The sequence below is a fragment of the Bos grunniens genome, chromosome 21, assembly GCF_055505025.1.
Source record: "Bos grunniens cultivar Pamir isolate PY7600 chromosome 21, Bosgru_T2T1.0, whole genome shotgun sequence".
Lineage (NCBI taxonomy): Eukaryota > Metazoa > Chordata > Mammalia > Artiodactyla > Bovidae > Bos > Bos grunniens.
Genome location: NC_141185.1, coordinates 70,031,749 through 70,058,659, shown reverse-complemented (window position 1 = coordinate 70,058,659; position 26,911 = coordinate 70,031,749). Strand labels below are relative to the sequence as shown.

The following is a 26,911-nucleotide window of genomic DNA, read 5'->3' as shown; positions in this document are numbered from 1 at the left end:
CATCTTTTTGGCAGCCTGTCCCCCCCTCTCTGCACCCTTGACGGTGGGCCTGAGCCCAGCCCCCCTGTTACCACGGAGCCCCTTGTGACTGAGTGGGTTCCAGTTCCAGGCTCCTGGGAGACGTGCTGCAGGCAGAGCCTTCGTGCCATTTCTGCTTGAGACAGTGGTGCTAGTGGTCATAGTATGAGAGCAGTGGTCATAGTGTGGGAGCAATGTGTGTAAGAATGGTGTGTGAGAGCAGTGTGTGTGAGAGCGGTGGTCATAGTGTGAATAGCAGTGGTTGTAGTGTGAGATCAGTGGTTATAGCTCAGGAGCAGAGTTATCCTACCGTGAAACAGCAGTTGCCCCTGAGTGGGGGGCTGCCCCCATCCGCAAGGATGGGTTGCAGAAGGGCCCGTCTGTGGGCGCTTTTTCAGTGCTGCAACCCCAAGGCAAAGGCCAGGACAAGGAAGAACTTGGCCTCGGCCCAAGTCCTGTAAGGAGAGTGGCCTGAGGTGATGTCAGGATGCATTTAACAGGAGGCTTCCTGTGTGCTGTTTTGGATCTGTCAGGAATTCTCTGCTCCTTAATAATTCCTGAAGGAGAGGCAAGCCTCTCCCATGGGCTGAAGAATCCAGGCATTTCCTTCATTAATTTGTCTATACAGTGATAAGTACCCTCTTCCTTCTTGTGAACCATACGGTAAAAGTGACTGTTTACAACTCTCTCTCTCTTTAATATGGATCACCTATGTTTTGTAAGTCTGGAATTTTAATTTTTATCTTTGCTGAGAATAACTACCTTGTAAGACAGTATATATGCCCACACCATGTTGATTAAAACACCTTTGTTCCATCAGAGCTCTGGTCCGCATGTCTTTCTTTTGCTCTCTCTCTCTATCTCTTTTTCAGGCTGATCCCTTGAAGCTCTTCAGAGGCTCTATGAGTTCACTTTCCTTCCCGGGCTTCTAAGACCCTCGCGAGAAGGCACTCTGCATGTTCACTCCATCAAGAGGGCACCTGAGGCCTCCGTGAACAGAGCAAGTCCCGTGTCAGGGGCTTTATTGGCTTTCTGCATAAACCAAGGTATATCAGCCTCTTTCTGTCCCTTACCTTCTTATCGTCAACTCTGGACCACCAAGTTCCGGTCCATTAAAGGACCTCAACAAGTGGCGCCCAGAACAGGGACTTGGTACATGTAGGCAGATTCTTGGACGGAGTGACCCCAGGGCCTATTGAGGCCGGTAAGTACTAAGACATGGGTAAAAAGGCTGGAAAGCCCCATCACTTTTCTACTTTACTTCATCACTTATTTAAAGTTCAGGGATCTAACCAAATGCATGCTGATTTTTTAGCTAGATTAGAAACTGCTATTTCCCGTAGTGTATTTGGAGAAGCCAAAAGGCAACTAGAGAAATTATTTGCTTTAAAACTCTCTCTCTCTTTAATATGGATTGCCTGTTTTGTAAGTCTAGAATTTTAATCTTTATCTTTGCTGAGAATAACTGCCTTGTAAGACAGTATATATGCCCACACCATGTTGATTAAAAGACCTTTAATTACTTGCAAATTACTTGCATTATGTGATAATGCAAATCAGGGATGTCAAAAAGCTATAGCTCCAATTCGTGAGAAAGGGACTATTATTGATTATTTGAAGGCTTGTCGCAATCTAGGATTAGAAACTCAAAAGATGCAAATGATAGTTGAAACAATAGCTGCTGCCTTAAGAAAGGGAAATAAAGGATGTTTTACATGTGGAAATAAGAACCATTTAAAAAGGGATGGCCCTAAGAAAGCTTAAAAAAAAAAAAAGAAAAGAAAAATATATAAAGATAAAAAACCTCCAAAAATCTGCCATCGCTACAGTAGAGGAATGCATTGGGCCAAAGATTGTAAGTCTAAATCTGACACTGAAAGAAAACCTATTCCAGAAAACTGCAAGCAGGGACCCCCCCACCACGTCCCCGTCAACAAAAACCTGAGACAAATTCCATCTTTTACCTGAAACCCTCAACATCTGGCAGTGCTGCCATCGATGGTATACCAGCTTTGTTTTTAGATACTATGAAGTTAATGAGCTCTATTTAAATTCAAATTCACGTGAACTGAAAAATATTAAATATATATAATTATTTAAATATAATTTAAATATAATTGCTAATCTAATTAAGATATGTCTTAAGTCATCAGCATTGTATAATACTTTTATTATGCCTAGGTTTAAGGTAAACTAAATTTGTCAACAAAAAGGTAAATCTTTATATATATATATATATATATATATATATATATATAAATGAGATAAAAACTTTTAGATAAACTCTATTAAAAGTAATTATATTTTTAATAGAATAATCTATTATTATAATCTTATTATAATCTAAAATAGTCTCTTAGGATTGGAATAACTTAAATTTCTAGAGTTGTACTAAACTAAATAATAAAAGTTTATTAAATAGCTAGGTCAGTTCCAAATAAAATAAGATTTTAAAACATTAATTACTAAACATTAACTTCCTCTTACAAAAAGTTTTTCTTACAGAAAAACTAAAGAGATTTTAAACTTAATAAATATATTTTATAATGTATAATATATTGATATATTCACCAATCTATAAAATGCTAATATACAAGACACTTCATAGTTGCTAAGGAAAAGTGAGATATATGCTTTTAATAAAAAGATGTAAGATATGACATACTCAGATATACATTCCACATTTTCCCTGGGGGCCACTGCTCATTTAACAAACAATATAATTATTAAGATAACTTGGAAGAATGACGAGCCTATTTGGACAGAGCAATGGCCTCTCACGAAAGAGAAATTACAGGCAGCTAAGGAACTTATAGATGCACAACTAGAATTAAAACATATTGAAGAATCTTGTTCTCCTTGGAACTCTCCTATTGTTGTCATAAAAAAAAAAAAAATTAACAAATGGTGTCTGCTAACAGACCTTAGAAAAGTTAGTGCGTCTATGAAACCTATGGGTGCATTGCAAGCAGGACAAGATTGCTTTTTTAATATACCTTTTATATATACCCTTTAGACCAAGAGAGATTCGCTTTCTCTCTTTCTTATCCTAATCACATTAGACCTCCTAAACAGTACCAATAGACTGTACTGCCACAAGAGATGATGAATTCTCCCACCATGTGTCAGTACTACGTAGCCAAAATCCTTGAGCCTGTGAGAAAGCAATTTCCTAACTTTCTTGTTATTCACTATATGGATGATATATTGTTTTCGGCTCCATCTATCTTAAACACTGAACACATGTTTGATATAGCTCAACTATGCTTTAAAACCTCTAGATTAATCATTGCCCCTGAAAAAATTCAAACCTCTACACCTTACTATTACTTGGGGTTCGTTGTTAATAGGCAACGCATTACTCCCCAACTAACTCAGATCCGTGCTGATAAATTATCAACCTTAAATGATTTTCAAAAGCTCTTAGGTGATATTAATTGGATTAGACCTTCTTTAGGCATTGCTAATTATCAACTGAATAACCTATTTAGTACTTTAAAAGGAGATCCTGACTTAAATAGCCCTCATTCACTTTCTCAAGAGGCACGAGAAGAACTCTGTTTGGTGCAAAATAAATTACAAAAACAATTTCTTACTCATATCAAAATAGATTTACCTCTAGAATTGTTTATACTCCCCTCTCATTCTCCCACATGACTTATTGCCCAACAAGAACGCCCAGTAAAATGGATCTATACCCGTTTTATTGAAATAAAATCACTTACACCCAACCTTGATTTAATTGCTCTAATCATTATCAATGGAAGAATTAGAACTAAAACTCTAATTGGCTCCGATCCTCATAAACTTGTAATACCTATCAATAAATACATATTACAGGTATTCCTTATAATCCACAGACACGAGACATAGTCAAAACAAACACATCACACACTAAAGTTACAAATAAAAAAAATTTTAAAAGGGGAATACACAGGTACACTACTGTCTTCCTTATCTAAAGCAGACTTTACTAGGTTCTAACATATTTTCTAAACCTATAACTATTGTTAATACAGCTTTATTTGTTTTAAATTCTTTAACCTCTTCTTAAGATTCGACCCAAGGGGGCCCCCGGCATTCAAAATGGAGATGAAACAAGAACCCCAGGAAGAAGAAATTCCAGTACGGGCTATGTCTGCTGCAAAGATCTCCAGAAAGCACTGCCCTCGGAGGCATCACCCCGATGATCTCCTCACTTGGAGACAAATAAAAACCCTACTAATCAAGCTGAAATTTTGGTCTCTCAACAGGGGTTGCCTCCGAGTCCTGAATACATTCTTCTGGCAATGCTCAGTCTTTTGGCCTGTACCTCCCCCTGCTCAAGCTCAGACTAACACCCAACCCCCCTCTATTACAGGGGGTCGAATGGATGGAGAGAGAACCAATCATTTCAACTAATGACCCTATACATATGCTTTCTCCCTAGTACATGAAAGGGCCCTCACACCCTGGGCAGGAAAGAAAACTCATTAATATTTCTTTAGGCTATGAAGTCCTTCCCTTGTGCACGGGCCCAGCAAAATTGTGCATAAATGTTAGCCGACAAATTTGGGCTGACAAATTTGGGCTTTCGTCCTGCCTCCAAAAGAAGACTTTCAGACGCTGCTTGGATTATTTACTGCCCTATCTTTGTCTGTAAACCATGTTTATACTACTGAAACTTTAGGGAAAGAGTTAGGGAAAGAACAAAGAACTTTATGCAAAGGCTTTACTTATAAAAACTTTACTTATACTCCCATTCCTTGGGACAAATGTCAAACCAAATCAAGAAAATTAATGTTTGTGGCTAATCATACAGTTGTTGATTGGGGACCCCATGGTATGTGGTTATCTGACTGCTTAGATGATATTAACAACACTGTGTGTGATATGGAAGGTCACTGACACTACAGTGGAACATTACTATAACAAAGGACTTCTTGAGTGGCTTGACCGTGGATTAGCCCCACCTCCTCCTAAGATCGTCCTCGATAAACAGAGTGGGCCTGACCAATGGGCCATTTGGAAACTTGATGTGAGCATCAGAGCACAGAAGAACTTGGAACTTGGACCGGACATTTCATAGGGACCAGTCGTCATAGTAACTATTTCTTTCCCTACAATCAGTCATATTTTATACAGGCCTATGTCCCACTTCCTCTTGTTATAGCCGTAGAAAATTTACAATTTAATAAGACTTTTACGTTCTGTAACTTGTATTAATTGCAAACTATATACTTGTATTAACTCCTCTATTTCTTTAAGCTACTCAATTTTGTGTTATTCCTGTTCACTCCAATCATAGTGCCTACAACTGGGAACAAATCAAATTTCATTTAAAAAATATACATGATAATGCCTCTCTGAATGTACAATTACTATAAAAGAAAATCTTTAAAACTTTTTCTAAAAATCTGCCCTCTGCCCCTAATTTGGAAACTTTAGCTGAACAAATTACCTGGGTTAGACCCACGAGGATGGTTTCAAAGTATTACCCACAGTATCGGGTCTGGAACTGTAGCTTTGGTGATTGTCTTGATAATTATATTTGTTGTTTACCGTCGCCTTTCTATAAGGTTGGTTAATACTCACCAAACTCATTTGGTCAAGACCTTTTTTTAAAAAAAATATATAATAAAATAGAGGGAATTGTCAGGAAGCATTTAACAGGAGGCTTCCTGTGTGCTGTTTTGGAACTGTCAGGAATTCTCTGCTCCTTTTTAATTCCTGAAGAGGAGAGGCAAGCCTCTCCCATGGGCTAAAGAATCCAGGCATTTCCTTCATTAGTTTTTCTATACGGTGATAAGTACCCTCTTCCTTCCTGTGAACCATACGGTAAAAGTGATTGTATACAACTCTCTCTCCCTTTAATATGGATCACCTATGTTTTGTAAGTCTGGAATTTTAATCTTTATCATTGCTGAGAATAACTACCTTGTAAGACAGTATATATGCCCACACCATGTTGATTAAAACACCTTTGCTCCATCAGAGCTCTGGTCCCCATGTATTTCTCTCTCTCTCTCTCTCTCATTTTTAGGCTGATCCCTTGGAGTGCAGAGGCTCTCTGAGTACACTTTCCTACCCGGGCTTCTAAGACCCTCTCGAGAAGGTGCTCTCCATCTTCACTCCATCGAGAAGGCACCTGAGGCCTCTGTGAACAGAGCAAGTCCCATCTCAGGGGCTTTATTGGCTTGCTGCATAAATCAAGGAATATCAGCCTCTCTCTCTCCTTTACCTTCTTATCATCGACTCTAGACCACCAGGTTCCAGTCCATTAAAGGACTTCAACAAGGTGAGAGCAGCCAGGGACTATGCCCATCGGATTGGCCCTCACCCAGTGAAGCGTTGGGGTTGTGTTTCATTTTGTTAGCATAGTTGTGGGCCCTGCTGGCCAGGGCATTTTGGCCTTAGTGGGCAGGATCGACCCCAGCAGTTTACCTTGTAAGAGGTTGTGCAGGTGCTGCATGGAAGATGGGCGGGGGCCCCACAAGAAGGGAAACACTGGCTGGAGGAGTCACGGGGGCACGTGGACTGAGCTATCAAGTCAGTCCTTGAAGCAGAAAGGCTAAGCCCCTTAACGTCTCCCTTCTTCCAAAGAAAGAATACACTGGCTGGAGGAATCTCTGGGGCATGAGGATCAAGCTAGAGAGTCAGTCCTTGAAGTAGAAAGGCTAAGCCCGTTAATGTCTCCCATCTTACAAACCACAGAGCAATGTGTCCAGTATTTTAATGGTGGGTACCTACTGCTTACGTGTATGACATACACCGTAATAGTTTCACATGTCTACTACATGCCTCTTACAAGTGCTAGGCACTGTTCTGGGTGCTGGACACTCAGTATGTAGTAGGGGATACGTAGTCCAGGATCTTTCTATTTCTGCAAAGAAAAATAGAAGAACGAAAGACTCCATGTGGTTCAGCTTGAGCAAGTTCACCATGTGGATGGCCCCACGTGCACGTAAATTGTGGTAAAATACATATAACATAAATTTAACATTTTAACCAGTTGACTGAATGACTGGGTGGCTTCAGTGGAGTCAGGCTAACAGATGGCCTTGGGGTGCCACCCGCCTTTGTCCCAGAGGAACACTCCAAAGCTTGGTGGCCTTGTAGACCTTCCCTTTATTCTTCACTCTCCCCAGTGGCTCTAGGTCATTGGTCTGTGTGTCATTTAAGAATCTCTTTATCCACTTTGTTGTTAGGTTTATGTTTTGGAAAGCTTCTCAGACATCCCTGGGTCTTAGAAGGCAGGCTTGGATTCCGGGTTCTCCGCTGCCACGTGCCTGCCAGGTCGAGGTGGAGGCCAAAGGCCAGTCTGAGTTGTGGTGGTCTGTGTGGTCTTGGGATCAGTGGACCCCCTCTTCTCTGGAGGGGCAAGGAGATCCTTTGTGTGGAGCCTGGAGAGACTTGACAGGGTCAGTCTTCACAGTCTCACTCTCTTTTTAATTTAAGTTTGCATTTAGTTTCTCATTTAACTGTTTTCTAGGAGTTTCCAACTCCTAGTGTAAAACTCAAAATACGCAGGGAGCAGCTTCTTAAAAAAGAAGAAGAAATTACTGAACTGAAAGCGGAAAGAAGCAAAACCAGGGTCAGTACGGGGATTCTCACGTGTTGACATTTGCCCCATGTGGGTCACCACTAGCCTCCGTGTTGCTATCTTTAAACTCTGTCTGATTTTCAAGTCATTCTTCACATCTTCCCACTGAGAAGACCAGGGTGGATCAGTTCGTGGTTCTCATACGTTACTTCAAATTTATGATGAGAGCTAATGTAATTTTAGTACATTTGAGAGGGGAGTTCTCAACTTACATTTTTGTCCATGCTACACTTTGTGTGGGATATTCGTTCCCCAGTCAGGGATTAAAACCCATGACCCCTGCAGAAGGGTGGAGTCTTAACTACTGGGCCACTGGGGAAGTCCACTCTTAACTTTAGACTGAACTGGCAGGACTCCAACGTGCCGTAGCGTGTTTCCAGCTGTAGCATGAGTCTGAAAGGAGTTATCGGCCATGAAGTCAAGCATGAGGTTGAAAGTGCTCCTTTGGCCCTGCCCTGAAGCTGCTGTTGGTGCACCTGGGGTTACTGGTTGCCTGGTACGTGCCATCCTTCCAGATTATGGCAGGCAAGCAGCAGGCACAGTCCCCAGCTAGCATGACCAGAGAGGTGGAGGTGCTCAGGGCACTGAAATTGCTGTTTGAGCACCACAATCCCCTGGACGAGAAGGTACCAGCCACCCATCCGTCCTGGATTTGTACACTTAGTGCCTTGTTTTGACCTCGCCGATTGCCTGGAAGTGCTGTGTTCCTTCCCTCTCAAAACAAGGCTAAGGCTTCCTTTCCCCCTTAGAGACCCTCCTACGGCTCTCTAAGCCACGAGGAAGAACTGACTAAGGTGATTGCACTCAGGAAGTCATAGACAAGCAGTCACAGGAGGAGAGCCAGTTGAAGGAGCGCCTGGCAGCCCTCTCTTTCCACGTTACAGAGCTGGAGGAGGACCTGGACATGGCCAGGAAGGATCTCCTCAAGTCTGAGGACGTGAACACGAAACTGCAGTGGGACATCCGTGAAGTGAGTGACGGCGGTCGTGTCTGTTGTCCTGAGGTGGAATGTGGGTTTCTTGTTCTCCCGGGGATCTCAGCCTTGGGATGGCTGCGTGAGTAAGAGCAGAGCACTGGAGAGACCACAACTGGCTGCCTCCCCACCTCTGTGTCGAGGTCTCTGGAGTAGAAGAGGCCTGGTCCAGGCAGTCCATTGGCAGTGGACCAACATGAGGGCAGCCCTGGTGCTGTGCTGCACCCTGGGTGTGGACTCCTCCTTAACACAAGTTCTAGGGGGCCCACTGTGCTCCTTTTGTAAAAATTCATTCATCCATTCATTCATTTATTGGTGTATAGTGGCTTTATACTGCTATGTCAATTTCTAATGTACAGCAAAGTGAATCAGTCATCTATCTATCTATCTATGTATCTGCCTCTCTTTTAGATTTCCTGCCCATTTACTTCACCACAGAGCACTGAGTAGACTTCCCTGTGCTGTACACTAGGTCCTTATTCATTGACTTTATGTGTAGTATCAGTACTGTATATATGTCAACCCCAGTCTCCAAGTTCATCCCCACTTCCACCTGCCTGTTGAATGCTGAAATTTCCTCCTGATTCCCTCAGACGAGTCTGGTGACATCTGTGGAGCCCGTTCTCTCAGAGAGATGGGAGCATGCTGTGTGGGCTCTGCTGAGGCAGCTTGCCTGGCCATCTTCTCTAGTTTTCTGAGGTTCCGCTCCTTGAAGGGATGTGACAGTGATACCAGCAGTCAGACAAGTCGAGTGGTGTTTGCTCACCCTCAGATCCTCAGGCCCAAGCTGTGTGACCATGTGGAATCATGATGTTTCTGGCGGTCATGTCTGTGGGGGTCATGATTTATGAGAAACATCCCGGGGATGTGGCACTGCTACGGGAATCGTCCCCACTGCCAGCCAGCCAGCCAGTCCGCCACCCTGTCCTTCTGGTGGAAAAGTGTTGCCCCACATTGCCGGTGGGCACTGGCTGGGGATGGAGAGTTGGGCCGGGGTTGTGCTGGCGTGGCTTTTGGGAGCATTGCCCGGAGCTCAGTGAGCAGCTGAGGGGCCGACCATTGGTGGGTGGCAGGCGGTGTCGGGTGCTCACAGACCCTCCCAGAGCAGGGTCACTAACAACCGCCAGGATGCGCCCTTCAGCCTGTGATCTTCCTCTCCAGGCTTGGTTTCTCCTCCCTCCTGGCATCTCTGCTGTTCGTCAATGGTTGGCCTTGTAGTCCGACCTTTTGTCTTCTGGAAGCTCTGCCACTAAGGAGGCTAAATGGTTCTAACTTCCTTCCCAGCTTAGGAAGGTAGAATGTGTGCCTCGCGTGTCCCGCACTTGGGGCTGCCTGCTGCCTGCGCTGGCTTGCCACAGGCAGTCCGAGGAGTGGGTTCAGCAGCCGCGTTTGCGGGGCCCGGGGCAGGGGGGAGCATGTCTCCTCTCATGAGCCGGTCACCAGCACCCTCTGTGAGCCACGCGTCACACACAAAGCTGCACAGGCTGCGTGAGCAGGCATGTGGGCATGCCCCCCACGAACCTGGGGCCTGTGGTCCACACAGAGCATGGTCCTCTTGCCGCCCCTGTGGTCACAGCCCGCGTGCCGTCAGGGTCGTTGCAAGCGGAGCTGATGCTGTTCTTGGCCGACAAGAGGGAGAGAGTCATGGCAGCATCGAGAATAGGCTGTGCCAGATGGAGGCCCAACTGGAGGAGAAGAACAAGGAGCTGCAGCGGGTGCCTGTGCTGACGGGGAGGCGGTGTCTGGGCAGGAGACACGGCTTGGGTGGGGGCCAGCGCTGCCTTTCTCCGCTGCTCCCTTCTTTGCCGCCGAGTGTGTGCATGTGTGGCCCCATCTGCTGATCCGGGCACCCACCTCCTTGGGAGCAGGGCCAGAGGTGGTCACCCATAGGCGGTGGGCAGGGGCCAGGGCGTCCCCACGTTCAAAGAGGCTGCTTGTTGCTCTGACCAGCCAGTCCGGAAGCTGCTTGGGATACAGGTGGACCTCATGACTGCCCCTTAGACAAACCTGGGGGTGCCAGCCCGGGGCCCATGAAATTGAAGGCATGGCGCCCAGGTGTGGAGCCTGCTTGCCTCGGACGTGGCGCTGGAGTCCCACATGCAAAACTGCTGGTCCAGACACTGTGTGTGTGTAGGATGGCTGCTCCTAGGCAGGAGGAGAACCGTAGTTGTGCTTCGACAGAAGGCGTGTCAGGAAAGGGTGATGGTGGAGGCTCGCATCACCGAGTCCTGAGAGAGGTTTCCCGGAAAGGTTGGCCACACGGCGATACAGACCATTCAGAAAATGGAGTGGGGATCCCAGGTCCAGCCTCACGTGTCAGTACTGTCCCCACTATGCCTGTGTTCTTGGGCCTGGACTGCAGAGCCTCAAAGACGGGCTCCCAGGGGGCAGTGGTTCTGACTCCCATTGTGAGACCTGTGGTGAGGCGCCCTCCGTGCTTAGGCAGAGAGCTCAATGGCTCCCGATCAGGGGTGCTCTTCCTTACTTTCAGAACTGCTGTTCAGAGGCAGTTGAGATCAGGATGCTGATTATGATTAAGCCAATTCAAAGTCAACTTTTGTTTTGCTTTAAAAATCTTTGAATGCTGATGCCTTATTGTGGAAGCTGTGACAGGTTTTATTTCCTTGGGCTCAAAATCACTGCAGACGGTGACTGCAGCCATGACATTAAAAAATGCTTGCTCCTTGGAAAGCTATGACAAACATAGACAGCATATTGAAAAGTAGAGACATCACTTTGCCAACAAAGATCCATATAGTCAAAGCTATGGTTTTTCCAGTAGTCATGGATGGGTGTGAGAATTGGACCATAAAGAAGGCTGAGCCCTGAAGAACTGATGCTTTTGAATTGTGTTGCTGGAGAAGACTCTGTTCTAACAGAAAATAAACTGTTTTTAAATGTATTACAATGGAAAATTTCAAACATGAACAAAAGTGGATGGAGTATTATAATAAATACCCATGACCCGTCAATTAGTCTCAGCAATTTTTAACACAAAGCCAATCTCAAATAGATCATTCTTCTGTCTTGTCTCCATTTTTTTTATACAGTAGGTTCTAAAACAGCTTTTTAAACCTTGAAATTGATGCTTATTTTATAAAACACAGCCTTGCCAACTTTGTTATTGCATTTGAAAAATGCTTGAGGTAATTATTTCCAGTTTTTTAATATGAATTTTCATATTGGAAAAGACCCTGATGCTGGGAAACATTGAAGGCAGGAAGAGAGTGGATGACAGAGGATGAGATGGTTGGATGGCATCACCAACTCAATGGACATGAGTTTGAGCAGATGCTTAGCAGAAGTCGAGTCACATTTTCCTTATGGTAATCCACTGCTGTAACACGTATAGCACTTCCGGTTTTGAACACTGAATGTATTTGCATTATAGTTGAATTTAGAGTGTGTGGCCATTATGTGTGGTTCAGAATTCTGAGTAGTCCTTTCTGGGATCACCCGAAAGCTGAGACAAAGCGTGAGCCTTTCACGTGGACTGTGCTGTGCGTCAGAAAGGTAATACGAGCCACCTACACAATCTAAAATTTCCTAAACCCAACGGGCTACTTGACATCCTTCTTTCACTGCGAGTCTTGAAATCTTCTGTGTGATTTCCACATCGAGTGTTGCACCAGCCTGTCTCACGTGCTCAGGGGCTGCACAAGGCGAGTGAATGCCATGGCCGACAGCACAGAGCTGCCAGGTTGAGTCGAGTGACTCGGAAACTTGGCCCGTTTGACTTGTTTTACCCCATGAGGAAGTGAAGTGGGCTGTAGGGGAATGAATGTGAGGAATGCCCAGGAATGCAGGTGAGCTCCATGGAGACCGTTTAAAGCAATGAGAGGAGTGAGGACAATAGAGTGAGTCTTGTCCCCCTGACCCGAACCCCCGCCTGAAGCCCAGCTTCTCTCTACAGACTTCATTGTTGTTAATGGCTTGCCATGTTTCCTCCAGAGAAACCTTTTCTACACCTGAGATGGAACTTCCTCCTCATTATGGTTTATGGGTGAATATTGTTCTGAGTGTTTATATTTTCTAGGGACTCTTAGAGAACATTTTCTCAGATTTAAAATGTTCAGAGTTGATACCTACTCATGTAACCTGTTCTGCACATTTTGGTGCAAGTCATTTTACATCAGGAAAGCAAGCGGTGCAGGCTGTGTCATTCACTGTTTCTTAGGACCAGCTGATTGTAAACCTGGAAACCCTGAGAGCCGAACTGGACCACATGTGAGTGCGAGGGGCGCCCTTCCACTATGGGTAAGCTGCTTCCCCGGGCAGCTCCCCTCAGCGCTGTCGAGTGTGACAAGGGCCTGTCTGATGTGTGGACAGTAAGACTGGGTGTTGCTCATGGTCGCACATAAGGAGCCTGTAGCTTCATGGCCAGCGAGAGGGAAGAGACAAGCATCATTCCTTAGGGTCACACTTGGTACCATGGAGTGGTAGTCACAGTATTGACAACACTCAAAACCAGAGGCAGATATTTGGAAGTGTGGGGGCGACCAGTTGATATTTGGGCGTATTCATGTGAGAGGCCTGTCAGACTGTGACACTGATGTTTCTGAAGAGTCGCAGAAGGTTAATGACCTGTAGTCTTTTTTATGTGAGTGGAGACTGAGACATGACTTGCTGTTGACTGCAGTGGGAGGAATCACCTGGCTTGTGAATGAGGCGAGCAGATTACTGAGCATCCTGATTTTTTCTTACTCATTGTTCTAGGGGTGGTAATTCTCATTAAGTATTTAAATGTTTCTTCAGGGAAAATGGTCACAAGTGAGAGAGAAACTTTAGCAAAGGTCATTAAGTGCTTAACTGGTGACATTCATTCATCTGTAGGAAATCGACTACTGCTTGAAGCCTGACTTAGGAGACAGTTTGGAGCCCATACGCATATTTCTGTGTTTGGGTACTTAGGGGATCCTCACAGTCCAGGGACCCAACCCAGCCTTCTTCTAGAGTAAAGGGATATCATTTGAGACAAAGGCAGAGCCAGAAATTGGCAGGTGGAGTCTGAAACCACAGTGGGTGGAGTTCAAGGAGAGCAGGTGCCCTGCAGAACGGACAGGGGACATGGCTGGACTTGCTGGTAGAGCTCCCCCAAGGTGAGAGGCTGGTTCTGTCAGAAGTGGGGAACCCCTGCTCCTGGGGTGGACAAGGTAAGTGTGAGGCAGACTGTGTAGACAGTGGAGAAAGAGGAGGTGGACATGGCCTCCTGCTCTTGGGGGTTTTGGGGTAATGAGGAGGGCCCTGGTGCCAGGACCCGAGGCCTGGCATGGTTGGGGGGCTCAGATGGAGAAGCCTGGGGCCTGGTCACCAGTCCACTGTGTGTCAGTGAGTGTAAGAGACGAGAAGAGGAAGCAGCCGCGGGGCAGGAGGGCCCACTGTGCTCTGAAGACAGTGGGCCCCAGCGGCTGGTGCGAGGGAGGGGTGTCTCCAGGAGGCAGCTCTCGAGGGGTCACGGCAGTGACTTAGCAGCACAGGTGGGGTTTTGGAGTGGGGCTTGCGGGCACTGTGGGCTGGGTGGGGGGGCACTATGCTGGCTCAGGAGAAAGGGAGTGGGGACTGAAAACCTGGCTCACAGGCAGGGCAGGCACGGCATATTTGGTGGGGCCTCCCAGAGGAATTGGTCACCTTATCTCTGAGACCTTCTCCCGTGGGATAGAGCTTCGGGTGACGAGGGGGAAAGAGATGGAGGCTGCACCCCGCAAGGGGACTGGGAGGTGATGGTTGGGGGCGACACAACCTGGAGGCCTCTGTGGCCCTCAGAGGACCCTCGAGGGTCTGCAGTCCACAGTGGGACTGTGTCCTACCCCCTACCCAGTTCCCAAGTGTGTTCTGGCCCCAGGCCCTTGGGTGGAAGTGGAGCAGAGAAGGGAGCAGTTCTGTCAGGAGGGAGGGGAGACAGGAGGGAAGACAGGTGTGGCTCCGGGAGATTCCAGACTTCCATTTCCTGTGCAACACAGTGTTCCTCGCAAAACCGTCGATCAGAGCAGCGTGTGACCCCGAGCAGGCTGAGCTGGTGGTTGGCCCTGGCCACTCTGCAGACGTATGGGGTGTTCTATCCTCGGAAGAGGGCCCTGTCTCCCAGGTTTAGGGACTCCTGCACGTGAAGGCACCACCCTCTTCCCAGGGACAAGACTGAGCAGAGCCCGGGCAGTCCTGCAGTGCAGGTGGCTCACAGTCAAGTCGGGGCCACCCTGCCTCTCAGCAGGCCCCTGCTGAGCGAGCTCCTGGTACCTGCAGGCCCAGGTCTTAGTGCTCAGGGCCTGAGCATCTGTGCTGGGCCTAGTTCAGCCCAGAGTCCAATGACACGCTCACCTCTGTTTTAATGGGAGACACCAGTGGTGCTCAGCACCGAGCTGTGGGTCCGAGGCCTTTCTGCTGCAGGTTGTCTGCGACACCTTTAAAAACAATGAGAGCGGTGCAGACAGTGTTCCAGGCAGACCGGTGATTGTGATCCATGGACTTCACATGGGAGAGGGAGGTCAGGGCAGGTCTGGGCCGAAGGGGAGCTGGGGTGCCAAGGGGAAGCAGAGCAGGTGCAGGCCCCGCCCTGGGACGTGAGAGTGGGCTCCAGGGGGACCCTGGACGCCCCAGCCCCAGACAGCTGATCATGTCCTAGTCAGCTCCACACCCTCATGTCAGCACTGCCTTCCCCACATATGGGAGTTTTCCAGCTGCTGGGGATGAGCCCTGAGTGTCTGCAGAGCAGCAGGCGGCCTGTTGCTGTTGGAGCCAGGAGGGCAGTGCCCTCCCGGGGGCCCTTTTGCTGTGAAATTGCCGATCTTCCAAATGGACAGGCTATGGCTCGACTGACAGAGTAAGCTCTCTTTTCTTCTAACAGCACTGCTGTTTGCCGTGTGTTTCAGCCGACCCCTCTTGGGTAGTGCCCCGGACCTCAGGTTCCCTGTGGCAGACCAGCTGGCAGACTACTCAGGAGATGGGGCAGTGCTGCGATGCCTCCAGAAAGGCTAGCTGGCAGCGCTGCACGATGAGCTGTCAGAGGCAAGGACCCTGCCGCCCCCTTCCTGTCCCTGGTGGGCACCTTGTGAGGCACCTGCCCCCTCACACTGTGCTCCTGAGGTCGGTTTGGAACAAAGCGCTGATAGGTCACTTTATGTCTTCCCATTTTCCTTTTTCTGGCTAAGAGTTTACTTTGAAGGCATGCTTTTTTTTTTTTCTTAAAATAACCAATTTGGATAACTTGTGGCCTACTGTGAGGCCCAGCATGGTACTAATTAGCACAGTTTTGAAATCATCTTACGAGTAAATGGATACACATATCCATCAGCTTATAGTGAGAAGAATTCTCATTGGAAGTTTAAGTGCCTTTATATGTTCACCTCATTCATGGCATGTATTTGTTCATACATGTCTGTGTTTTGACCTTCCATATTCAGTGAGCAGTTAGTTTGGGCCAGACATGGTCAGAAGTAGGACTCCAGCAGTGAATTAAAAACCATGTGTGTCCTTTATCCACTGCTATGTAACGAATCATTGCAAAGCTTAGTGACTTCCTAGGGAGCAGCTCACAGTCCACAGTGCCTGTGCATTGTAGCAGGCGGGCCTGGTTCAGGGCCTCCTGAGGGCACAGACACGGGAAGGCCCCCCAGGGCTGAATGTCAGGCTTTCAGACTCACCTGGCTGCTGGGGACAGGCCCAGGTCCCTGCCGTGTGGCTTTCCCATGGCCTGGCTTTCCTCAGAACACCCTCTGAGAGCGAAAGCCTGGGGTTTAGCCCGGGGCATTTTGCACCCTGGTCTCGAAGCCGCACACCTTCACTTCTGTTTGCGAGAGTGAGCTGCGAAGTCCTGCCTCGCTCAGGGGCTGAGCAGGAGTTGCCCCTTCTGCCTCTTGAAGGGAGGAGGATGGAAGAATTTGTGGACCCCTTTTTAAACCCACACAGCCTGTGGAACAATAATGAGCAGGGAAAGGAGACCAGAGTGCCCGAGTTGTCCAAGGAGGAAGGGACGATTGTGTGTGGGGTGGCCAGCAAGGTGACACCAGGAGGGTGACCTTGAACCAGAGACCCGGAGGCAGGAAGAGAAGTACCCACTTAGAGATAGAAAAAGGGTCGTGTCAACCAGCGGGGACAAGGGAGAGAGTGGGCCACATCAGGGAGGAGCCTGGGCTCAGGCCTGAGCAGCTTGAGGCCAGAGCCTGTTTCCTGAGGTGAGGAGGGCTGCCGGGACGGGGAGCTAAGAGCCGGGCCTCAGCCCTGTTGAGGTGGATGAGCCCATGGGGTGTCCCAGGGAACATGTCAGGAGAGCAGCTGAGTGTTCTGGCCTGCATCCGGGAGAGGACTCACTCAGCTCAGGGTGGACTTGGGGTTGTGGGCATACAGACGGCATTTAAAGCCACGAGCACAGTAATGTCACCAGGCGGGTGCCAGTGGAGAGAGATGGGCTGCAAGGGTAGAGCTGTGGGGCACCCCCCATTCCAAGGTTGAGAAGGGGCGCAAGGGACTGAGGAATAACCCCAGGGAGGGCAGGGCCTGGAGCCCAGGGAGAGACATGCTGGGGCGGGCATGGGGGAGGGCCAGGAGGGGAGAGGGCTTAGTAACAAGGGTTCCTCGAACCCCCGGGGAGCTGCCCTGCAGGTTGGGACACACCCACCGCCTGCTGGCAGAGAGCTAGAGACTAGGCGGGAGGGGACCGTAGAGGCCACTCCCAGGGAGCTTTCAGAGACCCACAGTGGGTGCTGCAGGGAGCCCTGGAGGAGGAATCTGCTGGTTCCTCTTGTGCTATTGGAAGGCAAGAGAACAGAGAGGACGTGCTGACCGGGCTGATGGGGGTTAACCCATACGCAGCTGGTTCGCTGGAGCGGAGCAGGAATGATGGCAGGTGGTCCTGGAGCCAGCGAAGCGGGTAGCCCAGCCCTGGGGTGGGGTCGTGACGAAGGCAGGAGGCGAGGGCACTGGCCACAGGGAACAGGGAGCCAGCAAGCCAGCACATCGAGGCTGCCCCTCAGTTCCTTTGAGGTCATGTCTGGGAAAGAAGGCAGGACCTGGGTGACAGTGTGGCAGAGGGGACATTTGCAGAGAGAAGGGTGTGAGGTGTGAGAGCCGGAGGGCGGCATGGGGCCCCGCGGGCACGTCCCCCAGAATAGCCCAAGGGCCTGTGTCCCAAGAGGAGAGCTACGGGGGGCCTGGCCCTCCTGTCTCCTGGCTGCCTCTGCTCGCTCCTGTCTGTGGGTGTTCAGACCAGCCTGGGAAATGGAGGGCTGGAAGCCTGAGAGGATGGCACTCTCTGGTGAACTGGTACCAGAGATGACCGCTGATAGCGACCCAGCGGCTGCCGAGGTGAAGGGTTCTTTCTTCTTATTTTCCTCCAGCCTGGCTGATGGAGGCATGGACATATTTTTGTAATTTTCAGTTTCTGTCTCTAACTCCATCAGCCCACCCTTGTGAATAACCTCATAGGATTGCCTGCCGTCCTGGGTGTCACCAGGCCATCTAGGAACTGGATTGTCCCCCTGCCCGTTTCTTCAGTCCTGCTCGCTTAATAGATGGCCGTGTCTCATGAGCATGGCCCATTTATCCACAGTCAGGGCTTCCATATAAAATTGGGTTCAGTTCCTGATAGACTTGAGCTGCTCTAAATGTCACTGACGAGACGTGGTCCTCTCATGCCCAGATGCAGATCCTGAAGGAGCAGGACTGGGAGTGCGCGCAGCAAGCCAGCGTGCTGGCTGAAGTGGCCCAGGCATTCGAGAGTGACGAGGGCGTGTCTGACGGTGAGGGCGACAGGGTCACCCTCTTCAGCTCGGTCACTCAGCTGTCGCCCAGCGGGCAGGCCGATGCCGAGACTCTGACTGTGATGCTGCAGGAGCAACTGGACACCATCAATGAAGAGATCCGGTGGGTGATCGCAAACTCGGCTCCCCAGAAACTCGGTTTCTCTGAGGAGCTGTCTTCTAGGGACGTCTGAGTGTTCCATAGTAAGAAACCTGACCTCAGGTCTGCTTCAAGAATTTTCAGTTTTGAGATTGCCCTTGACTATAGAGCTCGGTCAGCCAGGGCATTCTGTCCACGGTGTGGTGTCAGCACTCTGTGGGGTGGTGTTGTTGGGTGCCCCCCTCAGCTCTGAGCCCCAAGGTGGGTGAGGTGCCAAGGCGGTGTCCCCTGCGGCCCGTGCACCCTCCTGTGTCCCTCGGAGCCTCCCAGGTTCTGGTGAAAGGCCACCTGGGGAAAGCTGGGGTTTTGGGGTTGGCAACTTCCCACTCAGATCCGCATTTTCCTTTTTAACTTAATGCAGTATGAAGATTGGCTTGTTGTAAGACAGTGATCCAAGGACATGTGTTTGAGTTTTTCTCATCTCATCAGTATATTTAAGATGTTTTCTTTAGACACCGTCTTGGCAGTTATAACAATTTTCAAAACGGGATAGAATCCAAAGGCCTTCCTCATGGTGAGCAGGGGGCCTTTGGTCTGGGTGCAGCCAGGTGGCTGTTGGCCCCGAGGCCTGCCTGGTGCCACACACGCACAGATATGCCTGGGTCCCGAGTCCACGTTCAGAGTGGCCGCAGGCCGGTGACCCTGCACAGTACCAGGCAGAGCTGCTGCTCAGGCTGTTCTCATCATGTCAGCCCAGGCCGAGGTGCCTGTTCCTGTCAGCCAAGTGCGGGGCTCCGGGGGAAAGGCAGGGGGTGAACGGGACAGCCAGCAAATGCAGGTGTTGTCGCCTGCCTATTTGACGCCAAGACAGACAGCTTTGTGGGCCGTGTTTGAGCACAGACGAGCTCAGAAAGATGGTCTTTCCACGTCCCTGCAGGAAATATGGAACGGTTATATATTAATATTTTTATTTTACAGCAAGTTGTCAGGTAAAAGTGATTTTTCCTTATGCAACAAGTTGACTTGATGTAAATGGTAAATTCTGTCCATCAACTTGTTATCAACAGTGAAAACCTTTCAAGATGTATGAGTAGAAGTGAAGCTGGAGAGTTTACTTCCTGTAAGAATCTTGTATTTTAATTTGAAAATCAATTTATTTGCATAATCGTGTATTTAAACTGCTATATAAAGTCATCCACCACACATTAGGGGAGAAGAGCAGAAACTGAATTCTAGGTTAATGCAGCACATTGACATGAATCCAGAAACTCACACAAAGCTGGTGGAGAACTTCATCAAGTGATGCGTTTGTATATATACAACCTTAAAAAAAAAAAAAAATGATCAACTCAGCACTTCATCTGGTCTGGAGACTTGTGTTTAGAAACTGCAGATTGTTCATGAATTGCTGTTTTGATTATACAGAGTTCCCGATTCCCAGTGGAAAAGACTTGAGGCACTGACATGCATCTCTGCCCTGAGAGCAGGGGAGGTAAGGGTTGTCAACTTGAGGTATCTCCTCACAGAAAGAGAGTCGCCACCAGGGCCCCTTCAGAATGTTAGAGTAAATAAGTGAAATCAAGTGTGAATGATCAAGGACAGTTTGTAAGACTCAACACTAAGTTATTCTAAGTTTGAGAATATTCAAAAGAGGAAAAGTAGAATCTTTTGGCTGAGATGTTAATTGAGCAACTGTTTCTGGAATTTGCTTATCATGACACAGAATGCCAGCCCAAATTTATTGTCCAGACAGGTTCCTCTGTTGACAAAGGCAGGTGACGGGGTTTATTCTATTTTAGGTTGATCGAAGAAGAGAAGGAGAACACGGAGCAGAGGGCCGAGGAGACTGAGAGCAGGGAGGGCAGGGGGAGCTTAGGCAGCCTCCGTCGTTTTAAATCAGTGAGCTCCCTCAACCTGCTTCCTGCATCCTCGCATGCTGGCTCCTGCCTGCCCCTGCCCAAGCCCAGAAGGAGGCGGCACAGCCTGGCGCAGGAGTGAGACCGGCTGGGCATCATGACTCTGGTATGTGTCTGCCTCCTATCTGCTGCATCCCTCCCCCAGCACGCTGTTTTTTTGTTTGTTTTTTCTCTTTACACCCAGAAGAAAATCAGGTACATTTGCTACGCTCAGAGGTCTAAAAGTTTTTAAACTGCTTAGTCTTTAATCATTCCACAATGACACAGCGACAAATTAGTCTTGATATTTGGACCACCAACTTAGCATGTCATCATGAACTCAGCCAGAGCCTGCCTCTGTAAAGTTGGGCCTGGCCTGTGCTGGGTACAGCAGCTACAGGGAGGTTTCTGTTCTCAGGGAGCAGACAGCTTCGTGAAAGTAACCATAGGCAGCTCTCATGGCGTGGGAAAGCCATGCAGCACATTTTCCATTGGGGATGCCTGGCTTCAGGGTGCATGGCATGCGGTGGGAACAAAACCAAGAATCTACACTGGTCTGCTTGCTGATGGACCTGGCCACGCACTCAGGCCAGCTCTGCATGTGAAACCAGGTTAAAAGCCCAGGGCCCCAGGGCCCCAGGGAAGACGTCGGGCTGCCTCACTTTTCCAAGTCTAAAACTGGGATGACAAGCTAGGGCTTTTGGTGACAGAGTGTGCAGCTGTAAAGCACATGTTCCAGCTATCTTGCATGTTTAGTTTAGGTGTTGTGAGTGCATTGCTATTTACCCCATGAAATCATGTGTACAACACTCTGCTTTGTAACTGGACTTGTATTATCTCTTTTTTCTGTTACCACCCATTTCATGTTAGCTGTGTTGTTAGTCAGCTTATAATTAAATTAACCGTGAATCATTTTAGCAGCCTGTGAAGTGCTAACTAGTCCATTTTGTGGTCTTTTGACACTGTTTTTATAATTTGCATCATTAGCTAATTAGTTGATATTTAAAATTCTTTGATGATTTCTCCGTGGTTTCATGCTTGATTTCTTTCTGAATATTTGGAAAAGAACAGTTCTGTATGTTTTCTTGCTGTTGGAGTTCTCTGACAGTGTCTGCTTTCATCATTGGTTTTGATTTCCTGTCTCATCCTGTTGTCTGCTTAGTCGTCATCAATCCAGAACCCCCCCCCCCAGCCCCCGAGGCTGTAGTTTACCCATCCATCTTCCATCCCCCGTCCACCCACTTCCTCTGGTCATAGCAGTGCTGTGGTCCACAGCATGAGTCCCCTTAGTCGGGTTTGTGCTTTGTCTCCATGTCTCATTAAATGGTGTTTTTCCCCCATAGCAGTAATTTGAATTGGTGGTTATTTGTTTTTCAGCATTTTACAGATGCCAGTCCATTACCTCCTGACTTCCTTGTTCTTGGAAAGTCAGCTTTCAGTGTTGCTGTGCCACTAAAAGCCACACCTTTTTTCCTCTGAGTGCTTGTACATTCTCTTCTTGCCTTAGGCACCTGCAGAGCTGCTGAAACCAATGTGTGGTTTTCATTTTTGAGTCAGTGGTCTGATTCTTGAACCAAATCTTGCCACTGTCCCTGTCAGTCAGTTCAGTCGCTCAGTATCTGACCCATTGTGACCTCATGAACTGCAGCACACCAGGCTTCTCTGTCCATCACCAACTCCCCGAGCTTGCTCAGGCTCATGACCATCAAGTCATTGATGCCATCCAACCATCTCGTCCTCTGTTGTCCCTTCTCCTGCTGCCTTCAGTCTTCCCCAGCATCAGGTTCTTTTCCAGTGAGTCAGTCCTTTGCATCAGGTGGCCAAAATATTGGAGATTCTGCATCAGTCTTGGCAGTGAATATTCAGGTCTGATTTGCTTTAGGAGTGACTTGTTGAATCTCCTGGCAGTCCACGGGGCTCTCAAGAGTCTTCTCCAACTCCCCAGTTCAGAAGCATCAATTCTTTGGCGTTCAGCCTTCTTCATGGGGCAACTCTCACATCCATACATGACTACTGGAAAAACCATAGCTTTGACTAAATGGCCTTTGTCGGCAAAGTAATGTCTCTGCTTTTTAATATGCTGTCTAGGTTTGTCATAGCTTTCCTTCCAAGGAGCAAGCATCTTCTAATTTCACTGTCTACAGTAATTTTGGAGCCCAAGAAAATAAAGTCTGTCACTGTTTCCATTGTTTCCCCATTTATTTGCCAAGAAGTGATGGGGCCAGATGCCATGATCTTCATTTTTTTGAATGTTGAGTTTTGCCAGCTTTTTTACTCTCTTCTTTCACTTTCATCAAGAGGGTCTTTCGTTTCAGCCCCTGGAGGCATTTCTTATTCCCCTTTCTGTCTTTTCTCCACCATGAGGGTCCCCATTTATACTTTTTAACAACGTAGTTTAACAAGGGGCTCCTTCAATATATTCTATCCTTTTTTTCTCTTATATATATTTTTTACCCGACCCATCCTTCAGTTCACTGATCATCTTTTCAGCTTTGTCCAATTTGATGTTAAGCCCAGAGACTGAATTCTTAAATTCAGTCACTGTTATTGTAAAGTTCGAGAGTCGGTTTTGATTCTCAGAAATTTTTCCTTTTGTCAAGTATATTTTTCAACAGGTGACATTTGCATCTGATACCTCTAGCATACCTCTGATATGCTGATATACATCTGATACCTCTGGATCTGGTTCAGTTTTTTTTTCTCTTGGTCCTGTTTGTTGTTACACCCTCTTTTGCTTTTTTGATTGCATGATGGACATTATGTTTGGAAAACTCTAGAGGTTCTGAGTGATGCTGTCTTCTCCAGAGTTTCCTCTGACACAGACCTCCAGTGGGGACAGAGGTGTCTGTTCACTTAGGGCCTGATAGACTTGTGGCTGGGGGTTCCTTGTAAGCTCAGTCTCAGCAGCCTTCACCCACCTTTCCCCCTGAGCCCAGGTAGGAGCTTTCCAGCATCTCCGTCTGGAAGCCTGGGCTGCCTCCCAGGCTCCCCACTTCTCAGCAGGTCCTGAAGCCTACTGTGTGTCTCCTGAGTACCACGAGGTGACAGATAGTGCTCAACCGGTTTGGGCAGAGTGTTGGGTACGTTTTCTGACATCCGAACTGATTCAGTAGGCCTGCACTCAAATTTTTGTCTTCCCAGCCCAAGGAACCGTCAAGAGCTGTATTAGCCAGCCCCCTCTGCTTGACTTTTACCCTGCCTTTTCTTCACAGAGTCGGCTTTGTTCAGATGGACCGAGGGAAGGAGCGGGCCTCTCAGTCTTCAGCTCCCTCACTGGGCTTCCCTTTTGTTTGAAATCTTTGATTGTGGCTGCCTAAGGACCTCTTTTAAACTGCATTTAGCTTTTCTAGCTCTTGGTAGGCTGACCTACAAGCTGCTTGCATCTGTCACTGGAAGTGGGGACACCCTGGGTGTATTCTGTCATCTGAAGCCACATGTAACAGTCACAGTACTTGTATTGATCAACTTTGATACTGGGGAAAACGAGAACCAGGGGTCCTTGCTTAGTACCCACGGTTGTGTTTCTGGTCAGAATCCCCAGCTTGCCCAGGCTGTTTCAGTGCCATGTGAACTTGGGAAGGAGGTGGAGCAAGCAGCCCACGTGGCCTGGAGACAGAGGAGCCAGTCTCCCCTCTTCCCTTGCCCCTTCTGGCCCAGGGCAGGCCTTGTGATGATGGGCTGCTGGTGGTGGAGGAGAAGGCTGAGGAGGGAGGGTAACGTGACCTGTACTCTGTGACATGGTCACATGTGGGTTTTCTTTTTCAGTTTGAAAAAATGACTGCTTTTAGTCTTCCCTCCAGTTTTACATTAAGGTGGAAAATGAATATTTTATTAAAGTTGAGCACAGTGATTTTACAGTCTTTTTGAAAGCAACAGTTGAGGTTTTAAAAACACATCTCAGAGAACTCCAGTAGATAAAGTCAAAAAAAGAGAACGTGTTCAGGGTGAACTGTGGGTGGGACCCCAAACTGTACTCTGTCTCTGCCAGAGTGTGTAATTGCTGAGATGGGTGGATATAGCACCCCAAGCACCCTGGGGACCGAGGCCCTCAAGTGACAACAGAGGTCCAGGCTGAGCCAGGAGCAAGTGACCTATGCCCTGGCTAGTGGAGAGCCGCGAGGGTGGGAGTGGGGCCAGGAGAGGGGTGGGAGACTCGGAGGCGGAGGGTGGGGCAGCACCTGGTGGGGTCTGGGAGGCGCTGGCTGTCGTGACTCGAGGCAGGGACACCCCTGAACCTCCACCTTGCAGCCCCCACAGAGCAGAGTCATCTGACAGCCCAGGGTCGAAGTTAAAAGGGCGAGTTCACAGCAGGTTGAATGAACCGCTGTCCCCATTGTGGGTTCATTTTAAGTGGCTGGAGCGAGGTGGTCAACCCTTGCTGAGCTCGAGTGAGGGAGTCAGTCTGGGAGGATTGAGCTCAGGGTGAGAGTGAGGGGCAGCTAGCGTGGTGAGTCCTCCTCAGCTGGGTGGATTCTGGGGACGCCCTTGAGTTCATAGGTGCCCTTTCAGTACCCTCACTGGAGGCTTGTTTGGGGCTTAAAGGGGGCAGAAGCCCACTTAGAAGATGTGCTCATTCCCAGGGGTGGTGGTTTCTGAAGGAGTTTATTCTGGTTGGTTCGACTGTGACCCAGTATCTTGCAGGCTCATGTTTGACAGGGGGCCTGAGCGGTGGGCATGGCCTTCCTTCTCCCGCACCCCACACTCACCTGTCATCGTTTTGGCAGCCCGTCCCCCCTCTCTGCACCCTTGACGGTGGGCCTGAGCCCAGCCCCCCTGTTACCACGGAGTCCCTTGTGACTGAGTGGGTTCCGGTTCCAGGATCCTGGGAGACGTGCTGGAGGCACAGCCTTCATGCCATTACTCCTTGAGACAGTGGTGCTAGTGGTCATAGTGTGAGAGCAGTGGTCATAGTGTGGGAGCGGTGTGTGTGAGAGTGGTGTGTGAGAGCAGTGTGTGTGAGAGCAGTGGTCATAGTGTGAATAGCAGTGGTTGTAGTGTGGGATCGGTGGTTATAGCTCAGGAGCAGAGGTATCCTACCGTGAAACAGCAGTTGCCCCCGAGTGGGGGTCTGCCCACATCCGCGAGGTTGGGTTGCAGAAGGGCCCGCCTGTGGGCGCTTTTTCAGTGCTGCAACCCCAAGGCAAATGCCAAGACAAGGAAGAATTTGGCCTCGGCCCAAGTCCTATAAGAAGAGTGGCCTGAGGTGATGTCAGGATGCATTTAACAGGAGGCTTCCTGTGTGCTGTTTTGGATCTGTCAGGAATTCTCTGCTCCATTAATTCCTGAATGAGAGCAAGCCTCTCCTGCGGGCTGAAGAATCCAGGCATTTCCTTCATTAATTTTTCTATACAGTGATAAGTACCCTCTTCCTTCTTGTGAACCATATGGTAAAAGTGACTGTTTACAACTCTCTCTCTCTCTGTAATATGGATTGCCTATGTTTTGTAAGTCTGGAATTTTAATTTTTATCTTTGCTGGGAATAACTACCTTGTAAGACAGTATATATTTCCACACCATGTTGCTTAAAACAACTTTGTTCCATCAGAGCTCTGGTCCCCGTGTCTTTCTTTCTCTCTCTCTATCTCTTTTTCAGGCTGATCCCTTGGAGCTCTGCAGAGGCTCTATGAGTTCACTTTCCTACCCGGGCTTCTAAGACCCTCTCGAGAAGGCACTCTGCGTGTTCACTCCATCAAGAGGGCACCTGAGGCCTCCGTGAACAGAGCAAGTCCCTTCTCAGGGGCTTTATTGGCTTTCTGCATAAACCAAGGGATATCAGCCTCTTTCTGTCCCTTACCTTCTTATCGTCAACTCCAGACCACCAAGTTCAGGTCCATTAAAGGACCTCAACAAGTGGCGCCCAGAACAGGGACTTGGTACATGTAGGCAGATTCTTGGACGGAGTGACCCCAGGGCCTATTGAGGCCGGTAAGTATTAAGACATGGGTAAAAAGGCTGGAAAGCCCCATCACTTTTCTACTTTACTTCATCACTTATTTAAAGTTCAGGGATCTAACGAAATGCATGCTGATTTTTTAGCTAGATTAGAAACTGCTATTTCCTGTAGTGTATTTGGAGAAGCCAAAAGGCAACTAAAGAAATTATTTGCTTTAAAACTCTCTCTCTCTTTAATATGGATCGCCTGTTTTGTAAGTCTGAAATTTTAATCTTTATCTTTGCTGAGAATAACTACCTTGTAAGACAGTATATATGCCCACACCATGTTGATTAAAAGACCTTTAATTACTTGCAAATTACTTGCATTATGTGATAATGCAAATCAGGGATGTCAAAAAGCTATAGCTCCAATTCGTGAGAAAGGGACTATTATTGATTATTTGAAGGCTTGTCGCAATCTAGGATTAGAAACTCAAAAGATGCAAATGGTAGCTGAAACAATAGCTGCTGCCTTAAGAAAGGGAAATAAAGGATGCTTTACATGTGGAAATAAGAACCATTTAAAAAGGGATGGCCCTAAGAAAGCTTAAAAAAAAAAAAAGAAAAGAAAAATATATAAGATTAAAAAACCTCCAAAAATCTGCCCTGGCTACAGTACAGGAATGCATTGGGCCAAAGATTGTAAGTCTAAATCTGACAATGAAAGAAAACCTATT

The 26,911-nt window shown here is 48.1% G+C and overlaps 1 protein-coding gene and 1 pseudogene across 6 annotated transcripts in view; one reads left to right on the top strand and one right to left on the bottom strand.

Annotated features, from left to right (window-relative positions):
• LOC147349945 (ankyrin repeat domain-containing protein 26-like) overlaps positions 1-26,911 on the bottom strand; it is a 510,210-nt pseudogene that overhangs the window by 348,869 nt on the left and 134,430 nt on the right.
• Positions 1-26,911, top strand: part of LOC147349953 (liprin-alpha-1-like) — a 40,114-nt gene that overhangs the window by 9,111 nt on the left and 4,092 nt on the right. For 2 of the 6 annotated variants that reach the window (XR_015150608.1, XR_015150606.1), the window contains 2 exons: positions 891-1,222; positions 4,074-5,991. Coding sequence is in view for 3 of the 6 variants with exons in the window: in XM_086365425.1 (XP_086221551.1) it covers positions 8,505-8,570; positions 18,205-18,428; positions 20,204-20,402 (489 nt within the window). In the remaining 3 variants the exon portion in view is untranslated. Of the gene's footprint in view, positions 1-890; positions 1,223-4,073; positions 5,992-6,040; positions 6,296-8,349; positions 8,571-18,204; positions 18,429-20,203; positions 25,073-26,911 lie in introns of those variants that run through there. The other 4 variants (XM_086365425.1, XM_086365424.1, XM_086365423.1 and 1 more) reach the window with 4 other exon arrangements.